Source organism: Stylophora pistillata, chromosome 1, assembly GCF_964205215.1.
Source record: "Stylophora pistillata chromosome 1, jaStyPist1.2, whole genome shotgun sequence".
NCBI classification, from domain to species: Eukaryota; Metazoa; Cnidaria; class Anthozoa; order Scleractinia; family Pocilloporidae; genus Stylophora; species Stylophora pistillata.
In genome coordinates, this window is record NC_142519.1 from 18,319,371 (window position 1) to 18,334,015 (window position 14,645).

The 14,645-nt window shown below is 39.8% G+C and overlaps 1 protein-coding gene across 4 annotated transcripts in view; it reads right to left on the minus strand.

Moving 5' to 3' along the window:
• Window positions 1-11,799, minus strand: part of LOC148741499 (A disintegrin and metalloproteinase with thrombospondin motifs 3-like) — a 32,813-nt gene extending 21,014 nt beyond the window's left edge. For 2 of the 4 annotated variants that reach the window (XM_088761626.1, XM_088761622.1), the window contains exons 1-10: window positions 11,591-11,799; window positions 11,412-11,448; window positions 7,917-8,068; window positions 7,152-7,346; window positions 6,687-6,882; window positions 3,376-3,461; window positions 2,628-2,835; window positions 1,862-1,947; window positions 1,005-1,209; window positions 446-594 (exon numbers count right to left, since the gene is read on the minus strand). In XM_088761626.1, coding sequence (XP_088617752.1) covers window positions 446-594; window positions 1,005-1,209; window positions 1,862-1,947; window positions 2,628-2,835; window positions 3,376-3,461; window positions 6,687-6,882; window positions 7,152-7,346; window positions 7,917-8,068; window positions 11,412-11,448; window positions 11,591-11,677 — 1,401 coding nt within the window. In that variant the 5' untranslated portion in view covers window positions 11,678-11,799. Of the gene's footprint in view, window positions 1-445; window positions 595-1,004; window positions 1,210-1,861; window positions 1,948-2,627; window positions 2,836-3,375; window positions 3,462-6,686; window positions 6,883-7,151; window positions 7,347-7,916; window positions 8,069-11,411; window positions 11,449-11,590 lie in introns of those variants that run through there. The other 2 variants (XM_088761632.1, XM_088761638.1) reach the window with 2 other exon arrangements.
• Between the last annotated feature and the right edge of the window lie 2,846 nt (window positions 11,800-14,645).

A 14,645-nucleotide genomic window follows, 5' to 3' on the forward strand; every position in this document is an offset into this window, starting at 1 on the left:
AAGCTGACATATCGAGCGTTAGCAGACCGTCAGAACGAATAAAGCAGAGCTAATCCTTGAGACTTCAACTTAAGAATATCTCTGTACGGTGGCAATTGATATTATCAATTCAGGTGATAAAACCAAATTATCTTACCATGACTGCTCTAGCACGGGCAATCACGCAACATACTCAACTTTTACTCCTCAGTTCAAACCACTCAATGAATTGTTTGGTTACATTCGATTTAGGAACCCTCCAAATAATAATTCAAAGGAACAGCATTTGAAAACACCAGCGATATTATCAAAGCATGTATGGACAGATATGCCGGCAGCTTTATGAAGGATAATCAATTTTTTGTAATTCGGTTGGGTTTTGCTGGCCCATCCTTCAATTTTCCAGTAAGTTTAGGGAGTGTTCATCAAAAAGAACTGAGAGAATTTCAGGGAGCGCAATGCTTACAATGTTCATCAACGTCAAGATATATTTCTCAGCTTTCTCTTTGCCATGAAACTGCACCACAGAACTGTCGGCGGCTACCATGACTTCTATGTACTTTGGCTGGGTTTTGATCATTTCAGGGAACTTCATATCAGGCAGAGAAATTGTACCTGTGAAACCAATAGAGATCGCTACTTAACAAAGCAGTCGGGTCAGTTGGTATGCACGTACGTCGAAAACATTTGATATCCCCCTAACATGAGAGTACCAAACGTGAGTAGAGTCCGTGCATCTCGGAACTGGCTTTCTAGAATAAATGAATAACGCTCATATAGAAGTGAGAGGCATATTCACAAAAATACCCTGGTCATTAAGATTTTATGGATACACTTTCATGGAAAATCTCCTGGTCCCTAAGACTGGAGGGATAAATATGTCATGTCAGCTGCACATCATCATCATCATCAAAATTATCATCATCAGCTGCAGCATCGTCATCATCATCATCGTCATTATCATCAAAAAACTCTGGGTCACTTTAAACATAATACATTTATTACGCGGCAAAAATATCACGAACTTGGCACAGTAATGGTAACTCGTATCCTACGATCGATATGAGATTTCCGCGGAATGTAGTGTTTTTGTCCGTTCACAAGAAGTGCTTTGTTTGTATCCAGGTCCCTGACAAACCACCGATGAGAGGTGTAAGTATTCACATGCATTTCCTCTGCAGGAGAAAGATTGGTAAAAAATGTCGTGTCGCCTCCCTCGATGTAGTAAATCTACAAGAGAAGAAAAGGAACGAAAATTAACCGAGGTCAAGAAACTCTTCGCAAGGATAACTTATCACGTGGGGATCACGATCAAACGAAAGGAACAAAAACATAAAGGAGTCTCCGTCGCTACATTAAAGAGAGAAAGTCATACAAAGAAAAATGTCTGAGATCTTGCAGAAGTTGCTTATAACATATGTGAAACAGACATAACCCCACGTCTTCTGTTAAATGAAGACATCATCTGAAGCGACTAAAAGATTAAAAGAAAACAGTGGAGTGCACGACGGGGCAGAGTTTCGCATTCTTTTCGGTTTGGGAGCAAATGGAAGAACCTCCATTGAATCTTCTTGGTTCATTGATGGACAGCCATGGAAATCTAACACGTCAAAATTTTTTAATGCGTTTTTGGTCAATTATTGGGGAATTTACACTTGAACGCAGAACGCAGTCTGCCTATCATTCTGCCAGTAAAGCAGGAGCTTGGCTCGGGATTGAATGAAAACACTAGATATCATCCATTTGTTTATCTACTCTATTTTAATAACTCACCTACCAATTCCCAATTCGTGTTTTTCTTTCTTGGAAGAACTGAATATAAGGAAGATCTACTCCTATTCCTTTAGTTTGGAATATCGACAAGACGGAAAGGACGCCTCACCTTAACAAAGCGATTTGATTTGTTGATGAAAGTGACGTGGCTGTTTGGCTCAGAGGGACCGAGGGGATCGGGAAGCTTAAGTCCAGCTAAAAAAGACAAAATACTCGCGTCATATGGAAAGAATGACTTCGATGGGTTTTCAGCGAGATTTAAAGGTCAACGCGTAATCAAAGGCTAAAAACCAACCCTAAGAGGCTAATCATGTTATTTTTGATATACTAATACTCCTTTTAGCGCAACACCTAGTGGTGTTTCTCTGTGAAAACCAGAATAATCTAGATAGGCAGAAATGGGCCAATAAGTTCATACGACTTCTAATTCTCCTTAAAAATAATAGTTACCAAAGCCAATAAGTCCAACCACTTTATATGAACACAACAGTCAAACATCTGCGCATGTGCAAACGTTCTATTCACGTAGTCAGAACCAAGTTATCTGACAACAGTTGAAAAAACACAAGCCAGTAATTCACATAGGAGCATGTAATTTTTTTGGTAAAGCTCAAAACAGTATGGTAGATATATCAAAAGGGTACCCGTACTTGAATACCCTTTGTGTTCAAAAAGTCTCGCGTTGTCCTTTTCCAAATTTTTTTCCTTTCACAGATTTCTAACTCTTATTTTGCGAGACAGCAGTAAGTTGCTTCTAATGTTTTCCTTAGAACAATTTGCGCGGAAAATTGGCCCGCAAGCGCGCAAAATCGAGACCCTCACGCATGCCCTACGTTTGACGCTGTGTTCCATATAAAACTTGACGTGTAACTCACATGGTACGGTGACGTAGACTTTGGCTGGTTTGTCAGCACTGGTGCCTGTTGATGGTGTGTAAAGCCCTTTCCTATTGAGAAAGAGCTGTTTGCCAGTGTCGAAGTCTTTAGCTACCCATACATGAGCCGTATAAGTATCTAGGTCCAGTGATGCTCTTTTTCTTAAGATTCCAAAGAAATTTTCTTTTCCCTCGTAGACATAATAAAGCTGCCATTAATGAAAATATACCACATTTTAAAAAATGCCTTATCAACCTTTGTTTATTTGGCCACGGCGAATTGTTTACTTCCTTGATTGATTGACACATAAGTGAACTAAATGTGGTAAGTGTCTGAAGAAACTGTGGTGTTGCGTCGGTGGGGGTATTAGAAGATAATTTGGTTTTTTCAACTGAGTTTATGATATCAATTGAACAATGGTTATTGGAGTGAGCGTTACAAACGAAACAACAGATGAAATACTGAGTGAGTTCCTTTATGAAGATGTGAATAGGGTTAAATTTACTGAGTATAATCATGGAACAAAACAATTTACATTTGACATTAGGGGCGTTTACCATTGTTCGGATCTGACTTGCCAGACCGGTCAATTTTCAAAGGAATAGTCCTTTTTCGATAGTTTTAGTCGATCTTTGTTCGATGTTGGCGGAAATTTTTATGGAGTGCTCGTCATGAATGAACTGTTAACGTTCTAACTAAAGGTATCCCTCTTAAAATTATCAAGGATGATGAATGTATATCAAATCACCTTAACCGCTCGGCCAGAGTGGTTTATTATTTGAAGGTAAGCGCGTACTGAACGAGCTGCTTCGGCTTCACTCGGTTCGCCGTCCGCTACAAGAAAAGCGTTTTAACATGTGTGGAGGTCAACAGTGAAACATCACTGAATGACTCTCCTTGTTAATTATGCTCCAATGGAGTCTGATGAGGGACTCATTTTAAGCACTGGGAAGTGAAGCCGCAAAGCACCAAGATCTTGCAGGTGACGGAATCATCAAAGAAAAATAAAACAAGTGAGGGATATCGAATTTTTTGTCGCGCATCCACTGTCTTCAGATCAAATTGGATTATGGAGAGTAGGTTTTTGTAGTGGTAAGAAAACTCTAAAACCCAGGCAAGAACCTTTCGAGCAACAAAGAACAAGGACTAAGATCAGACTCGACCTGTGTTTGAAACAAGGTTCTGAAAACGAGCCTGGGTCACAGAAGTGGGGGAGAGGGGAGCTGGAGGAGGGTCGGAGGGGGGAAATAGGGGTGAAAAATACTTAGCAAAAGATAGTTCCCAGACCAGACTAGCCGAAGTTTGTTTAAAAAGAGACAAGTTATTTTGTCCAGTCTAGACCGCTGGACTGTTTAAATTGATGACTCGGCCCAAAGTTGATGTTAATGATGATGATGATGTTAATGCCATTGATTCGGGGAGTTGGGTTGGGAATTTATAAACCAACAGCGAAGCGGCTCAACAAGCCAACTTTTGAGTGACAGATTGCACTAAATACATACTTAGTTATAATTGAGTCATGAAAGGTCTCTTCTTTGTCTAGTGAATCACATCCACGTGAAGACGTTTTACATGGCATTCTTTTTATTTCAAAAGTTATCAAATACCATAACAGAAACAGACCTATTTCAAACTCTAGGAAAATTTAAATTTACACTACTTATTTGTTCAATATATGAGACAAAAAATGGTCAAACTCGCGTGAATATTCGATTTGTTTCGGGGATGTTCACTGTGCGTTCATCTTATCGAAATATCTTCAAAGTGTCGAATTTTGTGCACTTGAAGCCAACCACCCTGAAGCGTTTCAGAACGCCGTAAGAAGTAAATTTCTGTACACATTTTAGATAGCGAAGATGAAAACCAATTAGTGTCTACATGGCGCGGGTTTGAATCCCATCACAGCCCGGATTCATTTTCGTCGGCTTCTTTTCTGCTGTTGCTGTAATTTAAGTTTACCCACGAAGATTCTTTCTTTATTGGATGTCATCGGCGGGTCAAAGTACAATCTTTTTATTCAACTGTGAACAAATAACTCAGATTTTGGAGCATGCTTTTCCTTTAAGAGGATTATAATTCCAATCCTAGTGACTTGCTTTCTGATGAACACAGCAACAATAAAGAGAGTGCCGATCTACTTAAAAGCTTTGTGATAAACGTACCGCATCAACATTTTTACGTTTTTGAAAGTAATAAAATGATTCATACTTTGTATAATCACAGTAATAATGAGGAGATTTGCTTATCAGTCACGAACGCTATCGATAAATATTGGAAATAATGCTTGTGTGACATTTTAAGATTTGGATACTTAATGACTAGTCATCAGTCTGATGCAAATGTACTTCTTAGAGCAGTTTATCCGGATCTGTCGGCAAGATAGTAAGATCCTGTGAGGTGATGACAAACTATAGTTCCGCGACAAATCGTCTTGGAAGTGGATTATGCTTCGCTTACTATCTTTGACCCGAGTTTATACCGCAAGCCACGTGTAAATGCGAAGGCCGACAATAAGACAGACATTTTGGTTGAATAACTTAGCGTATTTAGAACAAATAGAGACAAGAGTCAACCCATAATAGCCTCTATAAAAGTTCTGCTCTATCTTTTCGGGTTTATTGGCGGCATACTAAGGACAGTATTGGCTTCCGTAGGGATGCATCTGCGCGAGTTTACGGTTATGATTCTGTCATGCGCATCAAAGTTATACATCTTACCCAATTGTTCCAGAAGAAAATGGAAATATTTCGAATAACAAGGGCACTCCACAAATCAACAAAGTTAGTCATTTGATTAAAAGAATTATCATCGCCTCAAATAATTAGAATGTGATAAAAAATGAAAGTTTTCTCACTGGGAGGTCAGAATGTGTGATGATAGCTATTTGTTTTGTTTGTTTTTTATCCTGATGTATTTTTGTCATTCTTTATTTTCATTGGAATGTTAAATACACGTCGTCTGGGCACCGAAAACGATTAGCAAGAATAATTTTAACCGTTACAGCTGCTGCCCTTAGTTTAAGAAATGGTTATGCAAAGATTTTGGGGACGTGCGTGAACTACAAAGGAACTGTCGCGTTTATCATATTGGGCCCTAAATGTAGCAATACTAGGTAGTCTGCTGTTGAGGCGCTCAGATAACCCAGTATATATGGGCGCCACTCCTCGCCCAATATTTTTCAAAGTACTGGCGCTAACGTCTCTTCACCGGCAGATCTTATGCCGGGTTATTTGCTGCAAAGGCTTTGTTGTAGGTTACAGAGAGCAATTTTTAATTTTCTGCTTTTCTTCGCGCTGTGATTGGTCTGGAAAGCACCAATGACGACCTGCTCGCTTACACTTAGCAAAGCTTTAAGCAATTGGATGATTTTTCTTTAGGCTCTTATTGCTTCCTTGAGATAATATGCTTTGTTTATCTGCCTTTCTTATGAGTGTGATTTACGTTTCAAGAGGTTCGGTCGTCAAGCTTCTGCAAAGAAGTCTTAGAAAAGCTTCGACGCAATACCCAAGTCTCTTGCGAAAGTTCCATCAGTCTTGTATATGTGCCAAGAACCGGCACATATACAAGCTATCCATTGAGCTAACCGCCTCCCGGTTGGCTCAACGGATAGAGCGCTGGACTGTTGTGCGGGAGGTCGAGGGTTCAAGCTCCGGCCGGACCAACACTCAAAGTCTTAAAATGATTGAGAAGAATATGCTACTTTTCTATAACATCAAGAAATGGTTAGATATTCTAGTCTTCTCGGATAGGGACGAATAAAGGGAGGTCCCGTCTCCTACAGGGTTAGGGGTAGGAGACGTTAATTCCCCATGCACGAGATTACTGTGTGATGGATGCCCTCCCCTGGGGTAGGATGGGTGGGATTTATTGGGTGGACTACTCGCATGGTTCGCATATGTTCCTTTCTAGTCCTACCCTACTGCGGGAATGCAGTGAAAATGGTTAGAAAAGAAGAGTTAGACCCGTGTTTACAGCTTATAATTCAATTCTTAATGTCAAGAGGAATGAACTTACTTATTCATAAAAAATCTAAAATGAGGCTCCATTATTTCGACGAACCTTTCAGTCCCGTGGGGTAGTCCTCCGATTGAAACTCGTCAAACTCCAAGTTGAGTGGATCTGCTCCTTCCAGGACAGCTTTTCTATACATCAGATGGGGTCTGCCTGGTCTGGTCCAGCCTCGATGCGTCATCAAGCTTGTGTTAAGCACAGGCTCGATATAAATTGTGTCATTTCCGAGATCTATGATTCCTGCCTTCGAAAAGAGAAAGAAATTTTCTTTTTTTTTAACCACTGAATTATTATCTCTAAGACCATTAACCGACGATACATTAGCGATGGTTATTAACAGGAATTCTAATCACTGATAACTCTCCAAATAGAGTACACTCAAACATCCACTAGCGGTCCTCTCTTAGCGAAGGCCTTACCCTTCCGTTTTCTCAAAGGAAGCCCATACTTTCCCGATCTTATTTTGACGTCACTATTTCTAGAACAATAAAAGTGCACGTATACAATACGAACCAGTCCATCACAATCACTTATAGCCACGCTACTGTAAAATGACTCTGTTTCTCCCACAAGATAGCAGTGAAGGTCTGAGGATTTGGTTCTTTCAATGGTACCGTCTTCTTTGTATCGCTCGGTAGTGAAATTTGATCCGAAAAGCATTGTGTTTATTCGTAGGTTTAATTTTATGGTCTTTCCTTTAAACTGGACCTGCAGAAACAAAGAATAGGCACATTGTACTCTAAATTATCGATGGAAAGACAAGTGGATATTTACAGGAGATCTATCAGTAGAGAGATAACCAAAGGTGCCATGAAGTATACAACAAGAAGCATTTATCGCCAGTCGATTTCAACGCGTGATTTTTCGTCAATTAAAATACCATATGCCGTCTTTGGTAAGCTTCTATCATTTACAAGCCTAAGCTCAGCCTGAATGCAAGTCTCTGGGTAAACCTGCAACCAACGAAAAACTTACCCATGTCCCGTTACAGTTTGTGATTCTTTAGTTTATGAGTATTCTAATCCGTCCTATTTTCAATTTTCTCCATTCTTTTCGTTTCTCGTTCCTTTTCAGTTTTATCTTCATATTATGGCGTACCTGTGCCTCAGCGAACTAATTTACCAGGCATGTTTTTCTTCGTGCTCATTGTAGACAGAGTTATGTCCTTGTCAAAAATATCCTAAAATGTGCTTGAAGTTTTGATGGTCTCAGAGTAATAAGACGCGAGTCACATGAGAAGGAAAAGCAACTCTTTCCGATCGTTTGCACAGGTGATACCTGATAGATGATAGGCCCAGCTTCTTCTGTTAGACTCCTTCGGCGACGTCGATGGCTGGAAAGGGTTGTCACGTGATCGATTACCTCATCACGATGATCTAACTCAGTTGGGTAAGTGATGTCAAACTCTCCCAATGTGTTGATCAAGAAATCTATCAAAAATTATTCAGTAGGTAAATCAACCAATAAATCAATAAACCACAAGAGTCATTGTACTGAAAAGTATTTCTCAGCTTTTCTGGCTTTATGTAAGGCCAGTGGCCTTTTATGAACGACAGATGGAAATTAATTAACAACATTAAGAGCTAGATACAATGAATATATGAAGTTCATATATATTGAACTGCGGTATTAAATACGTATGATGCATGATCCTTCGCAGTAGATAGCGCTATTTATGCAATAGCGAAAATCAGACCTGAAAAAAATCAAGCCTGTACGGGATTCGAACCACTGACCTCTGCGATACTAGTGCAGTGCTCTACCAATTGAGCTAACAAGCCAACTGGGAGCAGGCCGTTAAGTTGATTCGTAATAAACCCGTGATGATAAATCAGAATCACGGGTTTATTACGAATCAAATTAACGCCCTGCTCTCAGTTGGCTTGTTAGCTCAATTGGTAGAGCGCTGCACTAGTATCGCAGAGGTCAGTGGTTCGAATCCCGTACAGGCTTGATTTTTTTTCAGGTCTGATTTTCGCTATTGCATAAATAGCGCTATCTACTGCGAAGGATGGTGCATCATACGTAACAATAAGAGCGTTGGGCGGCACTGAAGGAATTTTTTTGAGACTTGGCTAAGATCAAATAGTAATGTATAAAACGCACTCAAATCAATTAAGTCTTTAATTTGACCTTAACGATGGCAGTCTCTAGATATGCTTTATATATTCAACGACTTGGCAGAAATATCTTTGTGAAGATCTTTCGAAAATTTCAAAATAGCTCACTTGACTCGTAATAAAAAAACGTTAAGACACGTTTTGCCATGCATGGTCACAAAAAGAAGTGCGCGCGAGTGGGAGGAAAAGGAGGGGCGTGGATTAGCGTTGGCGAGGGATTGTGTTGTATGGGACAATAGCATGAAAGAAACCTTTTTTCAAAAATATAATTATGGCTTTGAGTGAAATATTTACTGGCGTTGAGAGAACCTTTTTGCCTTGCAGAAACTGGAAACAGAGGAAAACATGTACTGGCAGGTCATTCTGGCATAAAAGCCAGCACCTAAAGGCATGGTTTTCAAGAATTTACGACCTATGAAAGTTCCTATTCTTTAGCCGTAAAATCTTTGGTTACCATATTTTTAACCGCAGTTCTTTATGTACTCCACTTAGATCCGTTTGGTATAATTTGTTCAGGAAATAATTCATATTCAAGGGGGCCGTTAATCCAATCGATTACTCGGAAATGATGATGCATTTTGAATAAATCAACTACAAGAACTTTTAACATAAACCTGCCCCTCATTTACTTAAGATAGATATAGGCAATGACAACTTTCTGAAATATGTCCGAACCTCATGTTTATCCTTGAATTATAGACAGTGCCAGGTGAAATATATGGAATGTGAGCGTTGGTTTAAACATCATCAGCGTAGTACATACATCGTATAACACAGAAAGGTAGTAATATACATCCACAAAGCTACTAGTTCACCCTTTCCTCTGAAGAAGCCTCAAAAGAGTTGCGGTTGTGGAAATGATGATATTCTGCGATTGCGTTTTTAATCTTGCACTTGGTAGGCTTTCAAGTTTATAAAATTCTGGGTTTCAAACGTTTCTAAAAATGTTCTTGAACTTTCAGCTGTTGAAAGAAATTTTTATCGTCTCTTATGGCACCACATCTGACCTTCAGCTTAACGCATGTGAGCAGTGTTGAGTTCCAAGTGGAAACTGAAATTATTTGACTTATTTGTAGTCGAAATTGCGCAAATTTGGTGGTTCCACGTTGTTGTTTTGGAGAGGGCGGCTCAGCAATGTAAGAAGTTTGAAAATGCATATGCAGAGCTATTGTTCTGCTCATTAGATCGATCTTTTGTTTTGCTACGACTTCGTTGTCGTCGCTAACTCATCGTATGGTGGCTTCCTGACGAACACATTTAACGTATTTTAGCAGATGTAGTTAGCATCGCGTTCGTTTTAGTTTTGTCTTATTCAGCTGCAAGACGTAAGGCATCTCTGTTTTCACCATGCAGGTCGCAATCAGTTTTTGCATCTTGCATTACCAGAGAGAAATAGCTTGCAAAGATGTAATGATTCGATCAAATAACGTACAGATTTTTGGGAACTTCCTATGCAACGATTCGATTAAATAACATACAATTTTTTGGGAACTTCCTGGATACTGCGTTGTGTCGATATCTAGCAATAACTTGCGTCATTTAATTGTTTTCAAGAAGGCAACTGCTGTCAGAGAGAGTTAAATTACAATGTACAATTAAAAGGGCACTCGTGGTGGGTGTTATGCGAAAGAAACTTAAATACGCATGGAGTATAGCCAAGAACCCGCTAGTTTGTAAAATTGTTTTGTTGAAAACGAGCTCTTTTGAAGGAATAAAAAAAATTAGTCCCAGATACACACTCGAACGCTGTTCTTCTCTTTGCTGGAGTGCCCCCGGGATCACTAGCTTTGGTGTTTAAACTGTCACTCAATTTGCGTGTTGGAAAATTTTCCGCTGTATTTAGCTTTCAACACGTGTTTCAAGAGGACCTCAGTTAATTATATAACCTCTGTTGGTAACTTGCCGCCACAGAGAGCCTACCGAGTACTCGATATAAATACATAACCTAAGGAAGCTAGATCAATTGAACACACAGCGCGCGCAACTCAAAGCTAGTTTTACGTGGTGAAGATACGAAATTGTCGTTTACATTTGGCGACTATCTCAGTTTGCACGTGAAAAGAGATGTAAAATAAACCCCCTATGACCTTAAGTTGACCTTAAGCTTCAAAACTTTCAGAAAATGATCGACAGAATGTATTGATTCCTGTGTTTATCACTGTATTGTGGTCGTACTACGTACCGCTGAAACTTAATGTTTAACCACTTAGCGTAAGTGCATCTAGCGTAAGAGAATAATACATCAATAAACAGTTCCTCTTGGTTTCTGGTGAAGCTGGAATTGGAGAATTTTTTTGCATGTAGGGGACTTTGATAAAAAAAAGGATCTTGTTATGGTAGCCAGCCAGATATGTAGGTGATAACTCTTTCGACCGAAGCCAGCTACCAATAGAACCCCTTACGTTAGGGCGAGGTTTCCTCAATGCATGAAACAAATGACATAGGCAAATCGGAGATTATTTTGCGCGCGGGTTGCTGACAAGCTGGACAGCAAGATCGCTTCAATTTTTGTGTTGCTCGCGCCAGCGGGAATTTATTTTTAATAGGATATGAGCACTAATCGGATTCAATGTAGACTGTTGTCTTCAGACCAACGTGAATCCGATCACTTGTTTGTAAGAATTTTGTGATTTATTCGATTTGATTAACTCACCTTGTTTTTCTTCTGCGCTGCGATGATTTTCCTTTACCTAGAACAAGACGAATAGATCGACATGCTACAAATTCGCTTTTATCAACGTTTGAATCAGGGACAGAAGAATTAATTCCGAATGAGCGCATTTTGGTGAACTGAAATATGTTTATGGTAAGATGGGATGGATTAATAATTACCGTCTTTGAGTATCTTGCTTCAGTCCAAACAGCTGAACAGAGCAATAACCAAACCACGAACAGGCTGGATACCCTCCCACTTTTCATCGCGACTTAAGCTCTGCACTTCGAACACCACACAACCAGTCTTAGCGAAGGGTTTGGCAAAGTATCGCACATTCGTTTTATGACTTAGCCGTCGGTGTGTCAAATCTGTATTTAAATAGTGCCCAAGGCCAAAGGATGACGTCATATCCGCCGTTCTCTATCCTCGGGCACGTAATTGGTTAATGTGTCTCGACGAAATGATATGATAGCGGTATCCTTTGGATGGTATATCATCTGGCAACACAACAGCTGGAGAAAATAAATGACAGAAAAGGATGAGAGGGTCAGTGCGAAATAATCGCCTCTCAATCGTAGAACTTAAACTGAGTGTAACATATGTACACTTCTCGAACATTATACGGTCACGTTCCATTGAAACAAAACTGTTCACAACAAACAGAACATACTTCTCTAGTGTAGAAAGGGCGGTATGGGTGTCAGTATTTTTAAGACTTACGTCGCGGTTAATTTTCTGGAGGGTTTTACCGATACCACGACCTTATGCTTAAATTTGAAAGCAGAATTACCGAAAAAGGTAAGATGAACTTCTTCCGCTCGGAAGCGCTATCTACTAGTTTCTGGAAAAAAGCTAAAACTAAATGAACATGGCCCCGTGCCGGTCACGCGATGCAGCATCTGTTATCAGCCGCTTGGTTGAAGGTATAAGGCTGAAAAACAGAGCTCAATGAATTTTTACCAAGAAAGGCGAAGCTAACTTCCCCATCTCGGAAGTTTGATTCATTCAAATCTAACACCGGACTTTTGAGAGCCAAACTCATAACTCGGGCCTGACCCAGAATCCCGCATGCACAAGCAACGTGACGTGAGATGTCTGGCAGCACTATCTTCTTTAGGATACATATGTGTAATATGTTTCAATTAACATAACTGGAGTCAGTGGGTGATCAATTGTCACAACTGGAGATTGTGCCTGATTTAGGACTGAAAATTACTTGACCAAGCATTCGTACCTCCTCTTACCGGTGTGGTTCCTTTTTCCTTTCTTTTTACGCTAGCATATTTTATTACTATCCATATCACTCCTAAGTCATTCAACGCTTAATCATCACAGACACGTTTCCACCCAGCTGAGTGGTGACAAGAAAAAATGAACAGTTACTTCTAGTTACTTCGCGTCATTTCATCGATATTCTGTCTCTTTGCGGCGCGCACTCTCTTTGCGCTTTGCTTTCCAATTTACTCCCCCACTCTCCTTGTATACCTGAGGCAAGCAAGCTAATCGACTGTGAAAAAAAAAACAAAACAAAACAAAACAAAACAAAATATTGACGAAATAATCTCTCTTGTCATATACTTCCGGTGTGCTTTGCTTTATGAAATGTTGCTGTTGCTGTTGCTGGTGCTCCAGCAATCGTGACTTTGTTCATTCTTCAGTAACTATTCACTTCTTGACTCTATATTATTTGAAGTAAAATTGTACCACCAAGAAGAAAAACAATAGATCCATCTTTGAGAACAAAGGAGCTTTGGCGCACGATACATCGTATTCTTAATTAATCCTAGCCCTGAGCCTGATGATCCTCATGAGTTGAACGTCCACTTTTCCAACACCACGCAAAGGATACTGGGAACACATCCATCCTCATGAGAATGTCTGAAAAACTACATCACCTCTTTGTCAGATTATGGTAACGACTTCTTCTCAATACGCCCAGTCTCCTTTAGAGAAAAAGAATGACAGATCGAAAGTCAGTATAAGAACTGACTGCGCTACAGGTCCTGACCTTATTCCAGCCAAATACGCTTAGCTCGTAGTAGAATACATCACTTGACCGCTAACGCACATCATAAACGAATGTAGTGGGGGACAATGTATTACTCAGAACACTTTTCCCCACTGGGTGGAAAATCCAGAATATCTCCTGTTCTTAAAGTAGACAACCCGAAGGAGTGTGGTGACTACAGACCAATGAGCCATCCTTCCTGCGCTTTCCAGGCTGAATGAACGTTGCGTGACAGAACACATCGATAAACACTTTATCACGACTCCATAACATATGGAGTCATGATATTGTGTTTATCGGGTGAAAGTCTCTGGCTATAGGAAAGGACATTCTACAACCTCATTATCGATGCGTTTCAGAGACGACCTCATCCAAGCGATGAAGAAGGGCGAGCTGACCATGGCTATATATGCAGATTGTTCAAAGGTGTTCGACACGGTGGATCATCTCAAGATCTTAGAAAAATTGTATAAAATGGAGTTTTCTAACCACTTTCTACAATGCGTTTTGTGTTTCGTTAATGGTAGACGACAGTTCGTACAAATCAATGACAAAACATCTGAGCCCACTGATACCAAACTCGGAGTGTACCACAGGGATCCATTTTGGGCCCAGTATTGTCCAATTTATATGTAAATTATCTTGATGAAGTTCATGATCGCCCCGCATTTCAGTACGCGGATGATACGACGTTTATTATTGTCTTCTAGTCCAAAGGAACAAACTGGCGAGGTTGAAGCCATGGCGAACATGCATAGAAAAATGTATTAATGATATCCACAATTGGATGAAAGATGTCAAACTTAAATTGAATTCTGATAAAACTGAGCTGATACTCATTGGCACAAAACAACAACTGGCCAAAGTAAAAACTACGCACCTCAGTGTAAGAAACGACCAGATTACACCAAGTAAAGTAGTTAAGAACCTAGGGGTGTGGCTAGACCCATCACTAACAATGAACACTCACGCAAATAAAACCTGTAGTACAGCTTTTTATCACCTTTATAATTTACGTAGAATAAGGAAATATCAGTTGACACAAGAATCGATTGAAATTTTAATTCATGCATTAATTTATAGTCGTATCGACTCTACTGCAATAGTTTATATTTTGGGCTGCCAGACTATCAGATCAATAAGTTACAAAGAGTGCAAAATGCAGCGGCCAGGTTTGTATTCATGGCTAGTAAATATTGCCACGTTACTCCATTACTTTTTAA